At 34.0% G+C, this 23,447-nt stretch overlaps 1 protein-coding gene across 1 annotated transcript in view; it reads left to right on the top strand.

Moving 5' to 3' along the window:
* The window catches only part of LOC150092270 (dynamin-binding protein-like), a 247,536-nt gene that overhangs the window by 132,827 nt on the left and 91,262 nt on the right, over positions 1-23,447 (top strand). Inside the window, exons 9-10 of the mRNA XM_090414833.1 lie at positions 8,954-9,059; positions 15,957-16,087. Of these exons, the coding sequence (XP_090270959.1) occupies positions 8,954-9,059; positions 15,957-16,087 (237 nt within the window). The remainder of the gene's footprint in view (positions 1-8,953; positions 9,060-15,956; positions 16,088-23,447) is intronic.

Genomic DNA, 23,447 nt, shown 5'->3' with positions numbered 1-23,447 from the left:
CTTAATTGTCGAAAATGAAGGAGAAGAGTGCCCATAAACTTTTATGAACTTCAAATGAATTTCTTTTGGCATTAAACCTTTTACAAAGAATTTTATGACTGCACGATACTCAATTTTATCCATTTCAAGGGATACAGACAACATTTTTGCTTCAGACAGCTGTATAAAACAAACTACTTGATAGAATGACTTGCACTTTCATATGGATGCTTATGACAGATGTACTAACTTAGGGGAAAAAAAATCTTGCCGGTAGTGTTTCGATCTATGGTTGAGTCCAAGAACTATTCAGACCATCCTCGTATATTGAATTCCTATTTTAATGGTATATGTGAGAACACAGACTGATAAGAAAATAACTATTAATTAACTTATTGCTGATATTTCACTGGTGTTCTATCCAGCATCTTGAAGCAAAACCTGTTTGTCACAGTACAACAATTGTACAGTTCAATGTACAATGTCACAGTATGTGGTAGAGCAATCTGGTATAACAATGGAGGATATATCTGGTATATCAATGTGCCATGTATGTTGAGGGAGAGGAAAAAAAACAGAAAGAGAAAGCATGTTTGTACTCCTATGTGTACTCCTTTTTCCATTCTTCTTGAAAATTTTCTAGTATGGATCTGTCACTGCTTGGTTTGTTTAACAGTCTTTCAAAGTATAAATTAAAAATACCAAGAAATTATATTCTTGGTTTAATCCTTTATCCAAGTGTAAGCAAGCAACTTTGCACCTGAACTATTTTCAGGACTGGGGGTCTCATCAGTGGGAGCCAGACCCAGAGGTGATACTAAGGTTGAAGTAATGCAGAAATCATATTTTCGTATACAAGTAGCCAAAAGGTGTCACAAATTATTAAAATACTCTGGATTAGAGATAGTTATTGCAAGTTTTCAGAATATGTATTCAGAAAAAGATTGAGAAACTACCTTATGGGATTAAACAACGTTGACAATTACTTTAAATGTATGGTATAAGAGATCATTATAACTCATATATCATAACCAATTAAGGTATTGATTTACAAATTGATTCATTCAATTAGGTATTAAAATACTAACATGTACATTATTATAACTGGCAAGAGAGCCCTCTTAGGTGCGGTCCCTGGACTCTCAGTGTCTGTTTTGAGCTAATTACTTTTCTAGTAACCAGTATGGCTACGGCCCTTGGTTACATACATTTGCATTAACTAACTTACATTACTCTAAACCAGTTACTTATCACAACTATGAAGCCATTCGAAATATATTATATTCTACTTGCATATATGAGAAAACTTTTTATTAGCCATAATAAAATAATAGCCAAAATAAGTGTTAGTACCAACAGAATATGATAGTAATTTATTTTGTAACATTGTACTGTGCATTGAATTGTATTGTGAAATATTGTCATAATTATACAAGTTGAATAGTATAATTTGTAATAAATTTAGTTTAATCCTTTATCCGAGTCTGAGCAAACAAAGTTTGTGCTAGAAAGTATCTTCAGGACTGAGGTAAGTTAGTACAACACCGGGCAACTCATTGCAAAGGTGGTGCAAGCTAACATCACTCCTATCTCAGTATCTCCCAGAATGCAAAACACACCTCCTTGCTTATCGCAACTATATCCTCTATGTATAATGTTATGCATTAAGGGAAGGGCCACTACCCAGACTAATTTCGACCTTTATTGAGGTCTCTTTAGTGGAAGCCAGGCCCAAGTGGAGATACCAGGCAGAAGCAAAAGGTGGCACACCGTGCCAAACAGTGTGCCACCTTTTTATTAAATTACTCTGGATTTAAAGAAAGATGTTGAAAGTTTATTTTTCACTTGGTTAGACTATAATAAATTTAGTAAATTTGGCAACTCCTTTAAGTAGAGATGACGTTGCTAATGCTTCTGCCTGGTATCTCCACTTGGCCCTGGCTCCCACTGAAGAGACCTCAATAAAGGCCGAAACTAGTCTGGATAGTGGCCCTTCCCTTAATGCATAACATTATACATATCCGCAAGGAGATGTGTTTTGCATTATGGGAGATACTGAGATAGGAGTGATATTAGCTTGCTCCACCTTTGCAACGAGTTGCCTGGTGTTGTACTACCTTACCCCAGTCCTGAAGATACTTTCAGGCGCAAACTTTGTTTGCTCTCACTGGGATAAAGGATTAAACTAAATTTATTATAGTCTAACCAAGTGTAAAATAAATTTTCAACAATGTATAATTTGTATACGTGATGTGAATAATAAAAACTGTTAATAACTGCTAAACTGTTTTCCACTTGGTTATACTATAAATTAAAGATACCAAGAAATTATATTCTTGGTTTAATCCTTTATCCAAGTATAAGCAAACAAGTTTGTGCCTGAACTATTTTCTGGACTGGAGCAACTCACATAAAGAAGCTAATGACTTCACATCACTTGCCTTAGTATTCCATAATGCAAAGCACATATCCTTACGGATATGTATAATGCTATGCATTATGCATGTTGGATAGTGAACCTTTTCGTAATGGATAGCATTATACATGTGTGCAAGGAGATGTATATCCTATATCACAACTATATCCTCTACAGCAGTTGGGCTTATACAATTTTCTCCAATCAATAACATCCTACCATAATCTTTTTTTTGCTGGTTACATATCAGAACGCTTTAAGGTTTTTTTATTTTTATTTAAAAAAATTTTTTTTTAATTTGCTTTATTAGTTAACTGCTATTCATACTGAACTTTTGTTGCCCTTTCCGCAAACCTCCTTTCCTTTTCTTTGTATTCCTCATGGAATTCTTAGAACTTCTCAGACATACCATATTTTTCTGTGTATAAGACAATACTTTTTTCTAAATTGGGGGCTGTCATATACAGTGGGTAACGAGTTGAGAGACCTGCAGTTGCCATGGTGAAACTGATGGTACCTTGTCTCCTCGAACAGGCTTCTGCCACTGACGTTTGTTAACTCTGTCGATTGACGTCATTAACGACTGATTCTGAATAAACCAATCAGAACTCTGAAAGCATTCATACATCTGCAACTCGTTGGCAGGGGAAGTTAATGCATTAACAATATTTTGAGCATTAGCCCATAAAAATGTCCAAAAATAAAAAAACAATTGTTATATTCTTCAAAATTCAAGGTTAAAAGTATCTTAAAAATATTACCTAATTACTAAATATACCTTGAATATTTAAAAAATATCAAATGTTTTCTGTTTTATGTTTAAAATGTTGATTTCTTAATTTTGGGTGTTCGAAAAAGTAGGGTTCGTCTTATACACAGAAAAATAAGGTATTTAAATTTTCTCTCAGCCAAACTTCTAGTTGTGTGTAAAAGCCCTTCCAGTCATTCCTGTTTAATGTCTCTATACCAGAACGAGCTGCTTGCCCCACAGTTAATAAATGGATATGGTGTTTGATTGCTTCTTTTCTGATTATATATATATCTGGTTTTCCTTAGGTATGGTGGATTGCATGTACATTTCATTTGGTATTTGTAGATGGGCAAATGAATAGAGGGTGAACTCCTTGTAACAGGTGATTTTATTCTGTAGGAGTTTGTTTTTATATTATACTTTTGTAAATTTCTACTTTTTTTTTCTGATTAAGTTTTATATTGATTATAGATATTTCATTGCAGTAATCATTGGTGCTCTGCTGTGTTGCATTTTCAACGCAGCAGAGCACCAATGATTTTCTGTTTGTTATTATATCCATTTATCAAAAAAAAAGTTGATTTTAGAAAATGTAATTCCATTTTGAGATCAGTTTTAATCATGTCATTATGATCATTAGATGCTCTGTTTTCTATTGGAATATAATCTAGAAAGAAATCAGCTTTTTATTTATTTTATTTATTTATTTTTTGTGTGTGTGTGGGGGGTGTAGTGCAAAACTTGATTTTTTATTACTGGTATTGTTTCCTCTTATATCCATTTAGGATTCATATCAGGAAATAAGAATCAGCTTTTGAAATATTATTGGCATTTGAGAAGTTGCAAAATTTATTGTTTTGACCTTATTCTAATACTTAAAATTAAGTATGAACAAAAGTTTCTTAATATATGGAACACAAATTATTTCTTTGTTGTTCTGGTTAAGATTAGTTTGGGACTTTGCTACGAGTTTCCCGGTGTTGTACTACCTTACCCCCAGTCCTGAAGATACTTTCAGGCGCAAACTTTGTTTGCTCACACTTGGATAAAGTTTAAACTAAATTTATTATAATCTAACCAAGTGAAAAATAAACTTTCAACATCTTTCTCTAAATCCAGAGTAATTTAATAAAAACGTGGCACACCTTTTGGCAACTCCTATAGGTAAAGATGACCTCTCTATTGCTTCTGCCTGGTATCTCCACATCTGGGCCTGGCTCTCACTGAATAGACCTCAATAAAGGTCGAAACTAGTCTGGGTAGTTGCCCTTCCCTTAATGCATAACATTATACATATCCACAAGGAGATGTGTTTTGCATTATGGTAAAGGATTAAACTAAATTTATTATAGTCTAACCATGTGACAAATAAACTTTCAACATCTTTTTTTAAATCCAGAGTAATTTAATAAAAAGGTGGCACACCTTTTGGCAACTCCTATAGGTAAAGATGACCTCGCTATTGCTTCTGCCTGGTATCTTCACGTCTGGGCCTGGCTCCCACTGAAGAGACCTCAATAAAGGTCGAAACTAGTCTGGGTAGTGGCCCTTCCCTTAATGCATAACATTATACATATCCGCAAGAAGATGTGTTTTGCATTATGAGAGATACTGAGGTAGGAGTGATGTTAGCTTGGTCCACTTTTGCTATGAGTTTCCCGGTGTTGTACTACCTGACCCCAGTCCTGAAGATACTTTCAGGTGCAAACTTTGTTTGTTCACACTTGGATAAAGGATTAAACTAAATTTATTATAGTTTTGTAGTAATGAAACTTTTATTTTTAAAATGCTTTCTCAGAAACCTTATATCAAAATTTTTTTATTTTGGAATTGGTGTCTCATTGGCACAAGTGTATGAGTTGTTTTAGTTACCAGATTGTTGCAATATTCAGAAATACGAAAACAAACATCACATGACAAAACAGTGACTTTTAAAAAAGTAATTAAATAAATAAATAAAACTAGTATCATTGAATAAGAAATTGACAAAATCGTATAATTCAGATGTGATTATTTTAAAAAAAGTGCTTTGGATCTCTCTTATATATATTATGTATTTATTTTTTATATTATATAGTAGCACATAGATATATTTATTTCTCTACAGTAACTATTTCAAACATGACATGGTATTTGGTATTCTTTAACTAGATATTTTAATATCATATGTTTAGTAACATTACCATATAGCTTTTGTTTTATAAAAAAAAATTCCTCAAAAAAAATGTTAAAATTATGCAATCTGAAAGTACACCCCAACTCAACATCACCAGAGTTAAAGATCAGTACTATCAAAATAAGAAGCCTGAATAGCAAAGAAATGGAGCTAGCTTAGGAATTAGATGAGTACCAGATCGACATAATAGGGATGACTGAAACAAAAAAGACAAAAACTGGTGAGATCTTTCTGAACAATAAATACAAAATGTTATATTCAGGAAATGACAATCAAGGAAAAGAAAGATTAGCCATAGTATTCAACACAAAATACGAGGCTAATTTTCTTGAATGGCAGGCAGTCTCAAGTTTAGTGATATGGGGAATTGGACAGTGAGACTTATTTGTGCATATGGTCAAGAAGGTTCTACTAAGGTAGAAGCGAAGGAATTTTTTGATGCAAAAGCAACTGACACAATGAAAAAGGAAAAGTTGGTCCTTGTTGGGGATCTAAATAGCAGAGTAGGAAATGATTGTCAGACATACAAAAATATTTTGGGAAAATTTGGAGAAAAGAGCAAAGCCAATAATAATGGCAAATATCTGTTGGATTTCTGTTCAGGACATGGACTAGTTATTACTAACACCATGTTTCAATTATAACACCATGTGAATTTGTGTTATTACTAACACAAATTCACATGGAGAGAAGAGGCAAGGAATAAGAAAAGTCTCATTGACTATGCTATTGTTAATAGTGATGTTTTCTCCCTGGTGCAGGACACCAGAGTGTACAGAGGATTTGAAATTGGAAGCGATCACTATTTAGTCTTGAGCAGGATAAAATTGAATTTCATATTGAAAAGAATAACATGTAAGAAAATTTTAAAGCGAATAAAAGTTGAGCAGCTCTCAGATGTGAACTGTAGACTAAAATACACAAAGATTATTGAAGAAAAAATGAAAGAGTTTGAGAACAGGAACCAAACCTTGGAGATTCAGTTGCAAGCCTTGAAGAAAACCCTGATTGATTCAGCCAGAGAGGCATGTGAGGTTGTCTGCAAGGATAGAAAAATCAGAACTCCATGGTGGACACAGGAAGTTAAAGAGGCAGTGAAGGAAAAGAAGAAAGCATATCAAAAGTTCCTGGCAAATAAGTCAGCTCCTGTTCTTAGAGAATACAGAGACAAATGTAAGAAAGCTAAACACTGTGTAAAAGTAGCTAAACAAAAGTCATGGGAGGTCTTTGGCAAGAACATAGAAAATAAATGTCAAGAAGGTGGTGAGATATTCTGGACCTTGTTGAAGAAGCTTAGAAATGAAGGAAAGAGTGCTGTAAAAGGAGTTAGAGATGATAAAGGTGACATGAAAACAGGAGAAAAAGATATCCTTGAAGTATGGAGTAATTACTTTGAGAAATTGTTAAATGAAACAAGCAGTGATAGCACAGTGGTAAAAAACACTCAATAGGTACACAGTCAGGAATGCATATCCATACTTGAAGTAGAAAAAGACATCAAAGGCTTGAAATGTGGAAAGGCAGCAGTAGATGATATTCGACCAGAGTCTTGACAGATTTTATGTTCTTAGGAAGGACCTCCTACGGTGAGTCTTTTGACTCCATGGAGGCCTGAATAATAATAATAAAATGCTGAAATATGGTGGTATAAAAGTCTTACAGTGGCTGCACTGCATAGTTCAGAAAGCCTGGACAGACGGACGAATTCCCGATAATTGGAGTAGAGCTCTAATAGTACCCATATATAAAAAGGGAAATAAAACCGAATGTGAGAATTTCAGAAGTATTTCCCTACTGAGTGTTCCTGGCAAGATCTATGCAAGCATACTTGAGAAACGGTTGAGAAGAATTGTGGAAGAAAAGCTTGGTGAAGAACAAGCTGGATTCAGGCCAAATAGAGGCTGTCAGGATCAAATCTTCACTTTATGACAAATAGTTGAGAAAGCATGGGAATATAACAAAGATCAGTATTTAAGTTTTGTCGATCTGGAAAAGGCATATGACAAGGTGCCAAGAGAGAAGCTATTCAATATGCTAGAGTTATATGGTGTCAATGGGGCATTATATCAAGCAATACTTAGTCTTTATTTGAGTTGTAAATCATCAGTTAGGATTGAAGGAAGTATAGGAAGATGGTTTAATGTTAAATCTGGTGTAAGACAAGGATGTACATTATCCCCTCTGTTATTCATTATCTATATGGATCACATTATGAAGGAAAGTGGTATTAAACATATCAGAATTGGAGATGTTAATGTCAGCTCTTTGCTTTATGCAGACGATGTTTTACTTCTAAATAAATCCGCTACAAGTTTGCAAGAGTCCTTGACTAAATTGAATAACTGTTGTAATAGATATGGTATTAAGGTCAGCATTAAAAAGACAAAGACAATGAAAATATCAATTGTGTTGTGAACGGTGAACCTGTGGAACAAGTAAAGCATTTCAGCTACTTAGGCACTATTTTTAGTGAAGATATTAAATTAAATATGGAAATAGACAACAGACTCAACAAAGCTGATATGGTAGGAAGTCAATTGAATAAATTCATATGGAATAAGAGAGAAATTAGTCGGAACACTAAATTAGCTGTATACAAGACAGTGTTCAAACCAGTTTTAACTTATGGATATGAGAGCTGGGTCAGAAGTAAAACACTTGACCAAAGACTAGAGACCACAGATATGAGAGTTCTGAGAAAGATTAGAGGGGTGAACAGATGGCATTAATGGCAATATCATATTAAAAATGAGGATATCAGGAAAGAACATTGGTGGCATCCAGGAATGCATTAGCAGAGCTAATCTCAGGTGGTATGGTCACTTAAACAGAATGGGCAAGGAAAGATTAGCAAAACAAGTGTTCTCTGCCAGGTTGGCAGGAAAACGACCCAGAGGAACACCAAGATATAAGTGGATTGATACGGTACAATGTGCCTTAGACGATAGAAATATAAGATCTGATAATGATGATATTGGAGTCTTGACAAGTAACAGACTGATTTGGAGGAAAATTGTAGATGGAAGTTAGTAATGATGTAAATTTTTCATGTAGTGCTATCATATCCTGTAAATCCCTTGAGGGTACATGTCAGGAATTTGATGATGATGAAATTATGCAATCCAGAAAACAGTATTGTAATTTTTAATAATAGCAGAAAAAATTATATCAGACAAAATTTATTTTTTAACATGAACACTGTCTATTAAAGCTTGTAAGCTTATCGAATGCCTAGTACTTTTTGGTGAGCTGAGGGTCAGATATACTGCTCTAGAGACCAAACGTGGTTTTGTTTTTTAAGTCACTTGTTTCAAGCCTCCAGTAAGCAGGGTCGTAGTTGCATTGGTCTCAAAAATTATTTTTTACAAACTTTTACTGACTTTTAAAAACATCCATGCGAGATTTGAATCCACGGTGTGTTAGAGAATGGAGATAGTATCCATTCAATTAACCAGGCCAGCTATGTTTCATTTTGTGATCTTGGTTTCATGAAATCTTGATAACTGTGATACTCTATCTATGCATGAAAATAATGTAAATTCAAACAGAAATTTTAACACTTTCTTTGATAGCATCTTTGTTTTATTAAATATTGTGAGCATTAAAACATTGATGGTTATAAATTTTGCAGTGTACAGAAGATAATCATCCAGACAAGTCAGGCCTAATTAATGCTATTGGTCTCATGACAGATGTTGCTACAGCTATTAATGAATTTAAACGAAGAAAGGATCTCGGTAAGGGTTTAGTATGTACTTCAGGTTAAACAATTACTGGGATGCTTAAACTGGTGTATGAGGTATACTTAAGTAAATGAAATGTAAACATTGACATGGATTTCTGAAAATTACTTTCATTAGCTCCAATTTTTTTTCAAGGTAATACTTTCACTGTAATACTAAAAGAGCTAAGCTTAATGGAAAAGGAGCTGGATCCCACTAAAAGGCACAAAATTAAAAGCTTAAAATTACTGATTAAAATTTATTTTAACAAGAATATTAACCAAAAAACACCTGAATATTTTTCGAGAGAAAAATGAACACCATGCTTCTAGGACTTTCAAATTTGGTTACTTAAAAGGATTTTTTTTTTTTTTTATTCAGTACTGAACTTAATATATTCATCAGGTTTTCATAAGATCTAAAATGTAAAAAGTGCAGAACCAGTAAACTGCAATAATATAATGAAATAAAACAAAATGAAAGTACAGAAAGCTAAAAAGACTATACTCTTTTTGAGGTTGTCTTGGAAGTAGCGGAATAAGCTACATTTCCGGCTTTTCTTACCATTCGTGTTATAGGCTTACGTTGCATAAAATAGTTCCTTAAATTTTTTACATTATCACATCATGTGGTACTTTGTAAATAATTATTTTACTACTTCCTTACTTGCCGATGCTAGAATTGCATGTTTCATACCATTAAATTGTTACAGGGAACTTATTTTTGGAAAATATAATTATCTATCACGTGGCCTCAGACGACCACCGATTTTACCCTAAACATGGCAGAGATGACTGGTGGTGTTGGCTCTTGTATTCCCACTTGTGGTAGTCCTAAATTAGTAACACATTCTAAAGGCAAACCTTTGAGAAGCTCTGAAAAGCACATCATACTAAATGTTTACGCTGGTTTGCAGAGCAGAAATCCTGATGAAACAGTGGGCAATATTGTGAAGCAAACAGCAGAACTGACAGGTGTTAGCAAGATGACAGTACACTGCATGAAGAAGGAACTGACCACGATGAGACAACTGCATATGGTGGGGAAGAAAAGACCTAGCGCCACAAGACTATGCACATGCTTGGTGAAATACGACGACTTTATACTGTCAGCAGTAACATTCATCAGAAAGTGCACGATTTCTTCCGAAAGAACAAAATTCTTACGATATATAAGGTAATGACTGCTGTAAACAATAATGAAGATCTTCCTCACATTTCATTAACAACAACTTACCGGTTGTTAAAGGACCTTGGTTTTGTTTATGCCACAAGAAAGCAATCATTAGCATTACTTTAAAGGGAAGATATAATTTTATGGTGTCACTAGTATTTGCGTTCTGTTAGGAAATATGATCGCGAAGAACGCAAAATTTATTATACAGATGAAACCTGGGTGAATGCCAGTCACACCTGCACTAAAGTTCTCCGGGCCACGACAGTAAAAAGTGCTCATCAAGCATTTTTGTTGGGCTTAACAACAGGCCTGAAAGCACCGAGTAAAAAGAGGTCTCATATAATCATAACGCACGCTGGCAGCAAAGACGGATTTGTACCAGTGGCCCTTGAAATTTTACGAGCGCAGAAATCACAAAGCAATTATCATAAGGAAATGGATGGAAAGCACTATGAACATTGGTTCATGAATATGTTTTTGCTAAATGTTGAGCTTAACAGCGTTATTGTAATGGACAATTCGCCTTACCATTCTGTCCGACTGGAAAATATGCCATCTCAGGCTGCACACAAAAAAGACATTCAGAAGTGGCTGAAGGAAAAAGGAATCAGTTTTACTTCTGATATGGTGAAAACAAAACTATTGAACTTGGTGGCAAATGTCAAGAATCAGTTTCAAAAATATCGCATTGACAGTATTGCCGAACAGAAAGGACACACAGTTATTCGTCTTCCACCATACCATTGTGAACTGAACCCCATAGAACTCATCTGGGAGTTCTATGGGGTTCAGTTAAGGGGCATGTTGCAGCTAAAAACACAACTTTCAAAATTTCAGATGTTGAAAGACTGGTCATGGAACGATTTCAAAAAATTACTGAGTGCACATGAAAAAGTTGCGTAACCCATGTTATTGAAGAAGAAGAAAAATTCTGGGCCCTTGATGGAATAATAGATGAGGTGGTGGAAAATGTGTGTTTCACTGTAGATGACAGCTCTGAATCTTTATTTAGTAAAGATGCACAACCTGATGATACTACTCACAGCCTGAGTGGTGTTGAGGAACTTTCTCATTAAATTAATGAAGGGATAAGAGTGTTTATGTATATATTATTGTATATACATAAACACTAGTGAAGTTCACTTCATAACGTAAACAATCACTGCTTATCTTAAGCCAGTGTATAATAAACTATGTGACATCTACTTTGTTACAGCCTATCAGTTAATTCCAGAAAATCCAAAGGCACACAGTTGTATAGAGTCATCTTGGTCATGCAATTTTGCATTAGCAATCATAATGTAATGTTAATCAATGTAGAATGGTGTGATTCGGGCAATGACAGCTTTTCGGTTGTTTTTTTTTCTACGTATGTGCTTAGTTACAAATGTGATGCACTTCACTGTTGCCACAGTAACAGCAAACTAATATCCTGTTACCTTCGGAAGTGGTACAACCTGTAGTATATTTCTTTACTTCCAAGATAACCTGAAAAAGAGTATAGTAATATAGAAAATGTTATGCAAACAGCTAACAGTGATAATGATGGCATACTGGATATTTCCGATAAAATCATTAACAGATGGTGAAAGGTGAAAACTAGTTATTAGACTTAGTTTAAGAATAAAGGAGGAGTAATTAATAAATAATTATTTAATTTATTTAAACTTAGCCATGTGGCTGAGCTAAGGTAATGTCTGTGCATATTTACTTTTTCTTATAGCTAGGGATCCTGAGCAATGCAATTTGTTTTTTTTTTTCATGAAAATTAATCATTACGTAAACCAGACTATTCCATATGTCCTGTTATCTCTTACAGACATACCACAGTAGCACCTCCCCCTTATTTTTTTTTTTTTTTAGTTTTTCAGCGAGCCAAAACAGTGGACACTTGCAGAACTTTTCCTTGTCCACATTGAATCACAACTAGGCATTCTCACAGGAATTTATTTTTATGGTAGATTATGATAGCAATGTCCTGTGTCTTGGTATTGATGATAATTCCATAAAAAAATTCTAGTCTCTAAGCACCATTAGCCATAGATTACGATTCACTATTGAATACGAAAAAGAAAAATCAGCTTTCTAAATTTGACCACAAAGTGATCTTCTTTAGCCTCTTTCCATTCACTGCTGGATATAGGCCTCCTCCTTAACTTTCCAGTTCTGCCTGTTTTTAGCCAATGTCCACCATCTCATGTCAGATCTTTGTAGATCATCCCTCCATCTTGTTCTTTGGTAAACTTTCCTTTGCTTAGTATCCACTCAGTGCTTAATTTTGTGTACCTTACATTCTGGCAGTCTACCATTATGGCCAGCTCATCTCCATTTACATTTACATGGAATAAGAAAAGTCTCATTGACTATGTTATTGTTGATAGCGATATTTTCCCACTGGTGCAGGACACTAGAGTGTATAGAGGATTTGAAATTGGAAGTGATCACTATTTCGTCTTGAGCAGGATAAAATTGAATTTCATATTGAAAAGAAGAACATGTAAAAAGTTTTAAAGCGAATAAAGGTTGAGCAGCTCTCAGATGTGAACTGTAGACTAAAATACACAAACATTATTCAAGAAAAAAATGAAAGAGTTTTCATTTTCGAAAACAGGATCCAAACCTTGGAGATTCAGTGGCAAATCCTGAAGAAAACATTCATTGATTCAGCTAGAGAGGTATGTGGTGAGGTTGTCTGCAAGGATAGAAAAATCAGAACTTCACAGTGGACACAGGAAGATAAAGAGGCAGTGAAGGAAAAGAAGAAAGCATATCAAAAGCTTCTGGTGAATAAGTCAGCTTGTGCTCTTAGAGAATACAGAGACAAATGTAAGAGAGATAAACACTGTTTAAAACTAGCTAAACAAAAGTCATGGGAAGACTTTGGTAAGAACATAGAAAATAAATATCATGAAGGTGGCAAGATATTCTGGAAGCTGTTGAAAAATCTCAGAAATGGAGGAAATACTGCTGTAAAAAGAATTAGAGATGATTAAGGTGACATGAAAACAGGTGAAAAAGATATCCTTGAAATATGGAGTAATTACTTCGAAAAATTGCTAAATGAAACAATTGGGAACAGCACAGTGGTAAAAAAACACTCAACAGGCATGCAGTCAGAAAAAGCCATCAAAAGCCTGAAATGTGGAAAGGACTTGAATAGAGGATATCTGACCAGAAATGCTCAAGTACGGATGTGTAAAAGTCTTACATTGGCCGCACTGCATAGTTCAGGACAAATTCCAGATGATTCGAGTAGTGCTCTCATAGTACTCATATATAAAAAGGGAAATAAAACTAAATAAACAAAAGTCATGGGAAGACTTTGGTAAGAACATAGAAAATAAATATCATGAAGGTGTCAAGATATTCTTGAAGCTGTTGAAAACTCTTAGAATTTTTCAACAGCTTCCAGATAATTCTGAGAATTACAGAGGTATTTCCCCTGCTGAATGTTCCTGGTAAGATTTATGCAATTATATTTGAGAAATGGTTGTAGAAGGAAGCTTGGTGAATAACAAGCTGGATTCAGGCCAAATAGAGGCTGTCAGGATCAGATTTTCACTTTACGACAAATAGTTGAGAAATCGTGGGAATATTATTATTATTATTATTATTCGTGACACCTCCAAGGAGTCCGAAGACTCATCATGGGAGGACACCTACAACTGTCTCAACCACTACACCCAAAGGTCTGTATTTAAGTTTTGTAATTCTGGAGAAGGCATATGATATGGTGCCAAGAGAAAATCTATTCAAAACACTACAGTTATATGGGGCATTATATCAAGCAATACGTAGTCTTTATTTGAGTTCGAAGTCAGCAGTTAGAATGGAAAGAAATACAGGAAGATGCTTTAATGTTAAATCTGGTGTCAGACGAGGATGTACATTATCCCCTCTGTTATTTATTATCTATATGGATCACATTATGAAGGAAAGCAGTATTAAAGCTTATATCAAAATTTGAGATGTTAATCTCAGCTCTCTGCTTTAGGCGGATGATGTTATACTTCTTAATAAATCCGGTACAAGTCTGCAAAATTCCCTGACTAAATTGAATAACTGTTATAATAGATTTGGTATGAAGGTCAGCAATAATTAGACAAAGACAATGAAAATAGGCAGACACATTGAAAATATCAACTGCATTGTGAATGGAGAACCTGTAGATCAAGTAAAACATTTCAGCTACATAGACACAATTTTTAGTTGAAATGGTAAATTAAATATGGAAATAGACAACACAATCAACAAAACTGGTGTGGTAGGAAGTCAACTGAATAAATTTATATGGAATAAGAGAGAAATTAGTCAAAATACTAAATTTGGTGTATACAAGACTGTGTTCAAGCCAATTTTAACTTATGGATCTGAGAGCTTGGTTAGAAACAAAACACTTGACCAAAGACTACAGACCACAGAAATGAGAGTCCTGAGAAAGATTAGGGGCATGAACAGATGGCATCAATAGCAGTATCATATTAAAAATGAGGATATCAGGAAGGAACTTGACATTGTTAGCATCCAGGAATGTGTTAGCAGAGCTAATCTCAGGTGGTAGGGTCACTTAAACAGAATGGGAGAGGAAAGATTAGCAAAGCAAGTGTTCTCTGCCAAGTTGGAAGGAAAAAGATCCATTGGAAGACCAAGATATATGTTGATTGATACAGTGAAAATTGCTTTAGAAGACAGAAATATAAGATCTGATAATGTTGGAGTCTTGACAGATAACAGATTGATATGGAGGAAAACTGTTGACAGGAAGTTAGTAATGATAAAGTTTTTCATGTAGTACTATCATATCCTGACACCCTCTTGAAGGTGCATCTCAGGAATTTGATGATGAAATGCCTTTTTCATTTCAATGAAAAAGGACACCCTCTCATCCTTTCCCCACGCTTCATAAAAAAATTATTTCAAATGGGTCACATGCTGGTCATTTATGTTATAAATGCAGAAGTACAGGGTGATCAAAATTAAAGTATCCATGTTTAAGGTATTATAGACCACCATCCAATGATCCAAATGCTGTGAGTACACAGTAAAGCGTAAACATGTCAGTATTCTATAATATGTCAGTTTTACATCCTGTGCAGTACATTTATAAGCACCAAAATTTGATCAGGTAATATTGTGTTTGTTTTTCATGTAGAAGAAAGACCTTGGACTCCTAGCTCACTGTCAGAAAAGACTAACCCAAAAGCATTATATATAATTTATAGATTAGAACAAGAAGAAATCAAGAATACACCATGCTAAAACTGTGGAAGATTTTTCATGATAGCTGTAGACCTTCATTTATCACTGAAGTCAAAAGTGAAGCCTAACTGAACGCTCAGGAGAAATATTTGTGTTACAGAGGAGTTTTAATGCTTTTCTGTCCTTATGTAAACAAAACACTCATTTTCAGTGGTGACAGGAACTTGTAGAAAGTGCACTATTCTATACACATGGGATATAATTTATCTTTTGCAGAAAGGTGAACTTGCTTCTGTATATTTATGGCAAGACAGCATGTTACTGATAAAAGCATACAAAGTATATAAAACTAAGAGTAACAGGATATTAGAAGTTTTTAGAATTAAGAAATTCTAGAACATCTTTGCTCTGTAGTTTGAAAAGTAACTAAATTAATAGTACTGTGCAGCATCTCCAGTAAATTGCTTCATAAATTATTTTTATGTGTATTATTTGTGGTGCCATATATTTTTTTATAGTATACATTCTTCATTTTAGTATTCAAGTATAGAAAGTCTGCTGATACCAGTTTATCTGGACGCATATCAAAACTTAATTTGCACTCAGTAAGGAAAAAATCAGCCAGATTTGGAATGCGACTTTCTAATACATTTGGTCTTAGTACCATGGTAAGTAGTTGTTTACAGTTTATTTTCATAATATGGAATTGAATTTTTAAATATGTTTTAATTTATTTCAATGTCATTAACTAGCAATACCATATAATAACAGACCAGGTAAATTATTAAGCTACTAGTGTTTTGCTGGGATTCAACTTAATGCAACAATTTTTTAATGTACTCATTTAGAGCACAAAAGCAATTCTCTTAGAATACAAGTTGTTACAATTAAGTAATTGTGGAAACATTCAAATTGTAACTGAACCAATACTTTAAGTTTATAATGGTTCACCTAACAGACTGAAATAAAAATTACATATTATGCACTGATGTGGCACCACTGATGCACTGTATTTATATTACACAATCCAAAATTAGATTTGCAATCCTGCTTCTATGTATGCCTAGCTTTACATGTCTGAATTATCACTGTGCATGTACATCACGTTGCTGCAAACCAGTCGTTTGAATTTTACCAGCACACACCTGAGTTCTCCTGGGGATAGATATATAAGAAGCCTACAGTCAATAGACTGTAGGTTACTGAATTAACACTTTTCATAGTTTGACATTTACTCTAAAGAAACACATTCCCAGTCTGCCATTTTCAAAGAAAAGTATCATTTTAGTGAATGTAATGTATAAAATTAAGTTAAGATAATAAATCCCTCATTATTTTAAAGCCAGATACGAAACTCGGAGATTGAAATCTAAGAGTTTCATGCCGAAGAACTATCGGCGAGCCCAAACGTAAGTCAACACCTGGGTAGTACAACACTAGGGCAACTCAGAGCAAAGGTGGGGCAAGCTCCATCTCTATCCTTAATATTTTCTCATGATGTAAAACACAGCTCTTAGGCTCTTGGCTCTTTATCGTAGTAATGTATAAAATTTCATAACTAATAAAAAAAATGAAATCCTCAACTTAAATCTTAAATATTGTAAAGATGTGTAAATCTGGAAAAGTCATATGATAAGGTAGCAAGAGAAAATCTGTTCGAAATACTCTATAATTATGTGGTTGAAACAGAATATTATGTTTATCAATACACAGTCTTTTGAATTGTACGTCAGCATTTGGAATTGAAGAAGGTATAGGAAGATAGTGTGAGTCAAGGGCTGTTTAAAAAATTATATTTATAAATTTATTTTCTTTATGCACATAAAAGTTCATACCATGAATATCTGTTTCTTTACAGTATCTAAATTAATAGTTTCCTCCAGATCTTAAAATAATTCTCATTTATTACATTCACTTATATTAATCCCACAAAATGAAACAAAGTAACTGTACAAAGAACAATAAAGACATACAATCAGTTCAGATGAGAACTCCTTGCTTTAATTCAAACTGTGCATCCATCTTCAAAAAGCAGCTACTTTTCTTAACTTGAAAATAAAAGGATCAACATCTCCTACTTCCAGCTTCAGTATAAAGATTTGCTTTGACTGATAGTTTGTTTAAAAGAATTCTTCCACATGATGAAATGTTTCTAAGTTTTGTTTCCAGAATACTATTTTTTTCCTTGTCTCCAAGGAATATTATTTCTTTCTTGTGTATTTTACTACATAGAAATCATAAATTGTGCAAATGTCACAAAGAACACTGTGTAAATTTCTCCTTAAAGCATTTCATATTATTTTATCTTCAATTCAAAATATGTGCTAGCAAGACTGTAACAAAGTATTACATTTTTCATATAAATCAATATTGGAGAGACCTTTAGATTAATATACCGTGGTGGTCATTCACCATTTGAAAGACACCCAGATAAATCTATTGATCTCTGTGTTCCATTCTTTAACTTTTTTACTCGCTTCACTCTCATTGTTTCTCTGTTTATCAACATTCCATTATCTGACACTGTTAGTTTACTATATGATGATTTCATGCCTGATGTTGTGAAGATTTCTGAATTTGTTATACAATCAGGATATTTCATCTGGAAAAACAAGATATATAAACAGATTGAAGGCATACCATGGGTAGCCCTCTGTCTTCATCTTTGGCAAACTATTTTTTGAACCATCTGAAAGATACTTTGTTCTCATCCATTCATCCCCAGTCTTCTTTTTGGATTCATCAGATCAATAGACTTCACCCACACATTCAGTTCATTGTGGAAAGGAAAATGATAAAAATGCTAGTGGTTTACTTGGATATCCTTCTTACTCACACAGCGTCCAACACTTTGTCAATGAATGTTTATCAAAAACCTACCTTTACTGCCAGATACATTCATCAAAAGTGTGCTCATCACACCTCTCAATAAAAAATCTGTGTTATCAAATCATTAATTAATAGAGCACATAACATATGCTCCTCTTTCTCAAGCTTACTACAAGAACTTCTCGCTATCAAAATTTTATGGAATTAAATGGTTACAACCTCATCAAATCCAGCAGATAATTGTCTCATACACCCCAACACCTGAGGATTCTTCAACAGACTGCAGGGTTCCGATCCCTTATTTCTAGTATCTCTGAATCTAGTGGTAGAATTTTGAAGAAGTATCACCTTATTCCCACATATTTTCCTATCAATAAATTTCTCATCTGTTACCATCTACAAAAGCAAGCAGTTACCTCTATCTTTAGCTAGTGTTTTCCAGATTCCTTGTGAATGTAATTTGGCATACTTTGAGCAGACAAGCTGTTCTGTGGGGGAAAAAAAAGAATTAATGAACATCAGCACTACATTGAATATGTAAAACCTCCAAAGTTTGATCTGGCACAGCATAGTATTGACGCTAAACACAGTATCTGGTGGGATGAAGTGCGTCTTTTCCATAGGAGCAGTTTTAAATATGAATGCCTTTTCAAAGAAAGTTATGAAGCCATTTTACGTCGGCCTAACCTGAATTGGAATGATTCTCTCCATCTCTCATTTTATGTAAACATCTCAAATAGTTTTAATCTTTATTAATAGTAATATTCCTGTTCCTTAATTTGCTTGTTGTTTCTTTCTACACACTGTTGATGCACTGTTATTTTCAGTACAAAATATTTGTATTTTTCATTAAAGTTGATTGCTGTGGTTATCATGTAATTTTTTTGTAACATAACATTCCTTAATAAGAACATCAGCTTATATATTAAGGCATAAATTGTGGCACATCCAAATGAAAATCACATTATCCCCATGTTATTCATCATCTATATGGATCACATTATGAAAGGAAAGCAGTATTTAGGCCTGATATCAAAATTGCAGATATTCAACTTACATATTTACTTTATTGCAGTGATGTTATACTCTTAAATAAATCCATTACAGGTCTACAGAATTCTCTGAGTGAATTGAATAACTACTGTATAAATTTGATATGAAAATCAACAATAAAAAGTCAAAAGACTAAAATAGAAAGGAAGAAACATTAAAAACATCACTGTATCCTGAATGAAAAACCTATAGAACAAGTAAAGCATTTTAGTTATTTAGGTATAATTTTTAGTTAAGATGGCAAATTAAATATGGAAATAGACAACAGAATTAGCAAAGCTGGTATTGTAGGGAGTTAGCCAAATAAATTTATATGAAATAAGAGAGAAATTAGTCAAACACTAAAGTAGCTGTATACAAGACAGTGTTCAAACCAATTTTAACTTATGGATATAAGAACTGGGTTATTAATAAAACAGCTCTAGGGACAACAAAAATTTGAGTAAGAAAAATTAGGGGAATGAACAGATGTCATCAATGTCAAAATCATATTAAAAATGAAGACATTAGGAAGAAATTTGATATTGTTAGCATTCAGCAATGTATTATTAGAGCCTCATCTCAGGTTGTGTGATAACTTAAAACATATTGAGAAAGGAAAGGCCAGCAAAACAATTGTTTGATGTCAGGATGGCAAAGAAAAGAGGAAGATGAAGGTCTAGGTGGACTGATGCAGTAAGAAGTGTCTTAGAAGACCAGAATATAGGATCTGATAATATTGGAATCCTGAATACTTCATATATGGCAGACTAATTTGGAAGAAAATCAATCTGTTATCTGTCGATAGGAAGTTATTAATCTAAACTTTTCATGTAGTACTATCATAATATCTTACATATCCCTGGAGAGTACATATCAAGAATTTGATGATTAAAAAAAAAAAAACCTATCTTTCAAACCATTTTTGAAAACATGGTATTTTGCACAAACAAACATTGCACTGAAGACAATAATATCTGAATTTTCAAGCAGCAATAGGAATTGAATTAAAAAACAGTAGTGTGCATGCTAGATTGGAATCCCTCTACATATACAGTCACATGTTTTTATGGCTTAAAACTAATGGGCTGAGATTAAAACTAATTAAATTTAAATTAAAATATAAGAGCTAAATTTATTTAATACAAATGAGGATAACAATTTCCCAAATTTTTGGAATAGTGAAACGTCGTTTCAATTAAGATTAGGTCTATGAAGTAAGGCTTCAGCACTTTATATAAACATTCAATAGATCTATGTAGCAGCTTAGCGTTATTTCATTGGATCCTGTTGTTAGCATTTTCAATTCATGTTGTGCAAGGCCAGATTTATGAGGTTTGATGAGATGGTGTGGTCTTGATGTTCAGAGTACGTTTATTTATAGATCTTTCTGTTTGTCCATAGTAAGACAATTTACACAATCATGGTACTTCATATATGGCAGGTAGCATCAAGGTAGCAAGTTGTGAATTTGGTTGATGGATAGCAATGATTTGATATTTCAAGGTAGCAATGATTTGATATTTTTTCATAAATTTTTCCACACATTCAGAGATGCCTTTAATATATGATATAGGAGTCCTGTGGGCTTCTTCTTGTCTGGGTCAATTTATAGGAGAGTGGTTGATTATGTTTTGGGTTGTTATTGAATTATATCCATTTAATAAGGCTGTTTCTTTGACAATTTCCAATTCCTGTTTTAGAGATTCTTCTGAAGAACAAATCTTGTGTGTGCTCTGGATACTAAAGATTTTATGATGCCATATTTTTGAGATGGATTGTGAGCTAATGTATTGTGGATATAACAACCTGAAAAAGTTTGTTTTCAGTAGACAGAAGTGGAAATGGATCCATCTTGCTTATGTTGAATGTGTACATCGAGAAAGGAAATACTGTTGGATGATTCTTTTTTTGATTTTTGATTTTTTTGTAGAAATGCATAGAGTTCTGGTTCTGTGTGGCTCCAAACTGCAAAAACATCATCAACATACCACAGCCAAATTGTTGGTTTTGGGTTGAGAGCAAAATTCTTTCTTCAAGATGTTCAAGAAAAAACGTTCATTAGATTAGGTGAAAAGGGCGAGCCCATTGCTATTCCTTACTCTTGTTTATATATTTTATCTTTTCATGTGAAGTAGCCTGATGTGATTACAAATTTGAATAATTCCATTATGTCCAATGGAAATTTTGGGTTAGAATTTCTATAGTCTGCTTGTGAGGGATATTAGTGAAGAGAGAGAGAGACATTGTCAAAGCTTTCATGTTTGTATCTACCAGTTTAATGTCTTTTATTCTTGTATGAAATTCTATTGAATTTTTTATTGAAGAAGCTTAGTGGCCAGTCAGGAGACAGAAATCTTGATATTTTATACATGGGGACTGCCTGTAGAATCCAGATTGGGTCTAAATGGACATTTACTTTTATGTAATTTCAGTGAACTGTATATTCTAGGAGGTCTTGCATGGCATGTTGTGAGTCTTTTGATGGTTTCTTAATCTATGGACATTGTTTCATCCAATAACTTGTTGAGTTTTTTGAGATGACTTTTGGTAGGATCATTATTAAGCTGAGAGTTTATATTCTGATCACAAAACAGTAAATTCATTTTCCAATTGTATGATTTAGCATTTAAGACTACAGTTGTATTACCTTTGTCAGCTTTGGTGATAACTATGTGTTTATTTTGTTTTAAGGAATTCAGGGCTTTTAATTTTGATATTGGAATATTCAGTTCTGATTGTTGTGTATCATAGATCACTTTGGCTATTTCAAAACATAGTCTATTAGCTTCAATACTAGACAGATGACTGGTGTTCTTTTCGATGTTGTGTATGAAATTTTGCAATTTCATCCAAATGTATTCCCTATCTGGATTTCATATTGTTGTAGTTATTGAGTACTTTATTTTATTTATTTTTATTTTTTTATGCTATACTGTATGTTATGGAGTAAAGAGGTTTATTAACAAAGAAATATGTTTACACATGATATGTACATTCACGACTATTGGTGGAAGATTGCTCAACTAAAGCATAAACAATGGTAGATCATGGGCTCAAAATGAGCTTGTCTTTCAAGACAGGTTTTGTAACACATGCGAAGGTTCTCTGTCATCTTGGAGAACAAGAGTTGGGACATCTGCTAGACATATTATGCAATTTTATCCCTTAATCAAGGTTTGAAGGTGGATCATGGTGGAATACCCATTTCTTCAACATACCCCAAATGAAGGCATCAAGTGATGTGACATTGGGAGAATATGAAGGGTACGGGAATTTTGTGAACTTCGAAATGAGCCTCTTGGGGAAGTGTTCTGATAAACAGCTCTAGAACCGTGATGTGTGACAGATTGCTCCATCCTTTGGAATATCCATGCACAAAATGTAATGTTTTTTTGCAATGCACATCCTATGCAAATCCCTGGTGAACAGAACCAACACATAAATGTCGTTTCTTCCAATGAAGTAGGAAGAAAAGATGTTTATTACATTACATTTAGCTGTAGCAACACCATTGCTACAGCCAGCTAAATATAATGGCATAGACTCTACAGTCTACACTAGTCGCGGACTGTCGAGTCCGAGAACTAGGCATTATGGAGGGAGGACGGATCTTCATAGACACTGCCAGCACATGTGCACAGTATTCCTGCTGTGCAACATAATCCATTGCTCTTAAACACTGACACACCTGATTGATGTATGAAAAGCCACCCAGCTTCTTAAGGATTCCGTGTAGTGACTGCCTCAGTATCCCAAGTTTCACTGCTGTTCAACATTGACTGCATTTCGGATACTATAATAACACTTGCTCCAGCATACTCCCGTTATTCTCATTTGTGTTAACTGTTTGTGTTCTCCCTGAATGTCCTTGTCTTTGTGGGAGAACACTCCCAGTACGTCGGAACCTCTCAATTAAGGCAATGATGACACTTGCTAAGGGTACATTTATGGGAACTATGGACAAACTGCTCACAAACATGTCATAGGCTTGGACACTTTGCTCTACCAACTCCATACGAACGAAAATAATGCTCAACAGTAAATATCTTTTCTTCTAATGTCAACACCATTGCTACAACTAAATGTAATGGCATAGACTCCACATGAGCTCTTCTATTAATGTGCATGCAGTCATATCTCATAGCACATGTACTGTAAGGGTGT

Source organism: Typopeltis vanoorti, chromosome 26, assembly GCF_054136105.1.
Source record: "Typopeltis vanoorti isolate ZY-2024b chromosome 26, IOZ_Tvanoo_1.0, whole genome shotgun sequence".
NCBI classification, from domain to species: domain Eukaryota; kingdom Metazoa; phylum Arthropoda; class Arachnida; order Uropygi; family Thelyphonidae; genus Typopeltis; species Typopeltis vanoorti.
The sequence above is the reverse complement of the archived record's forward strand: the minus strand, read 5'-3'. Positions and strand labels throughout refer to the sequence as shown.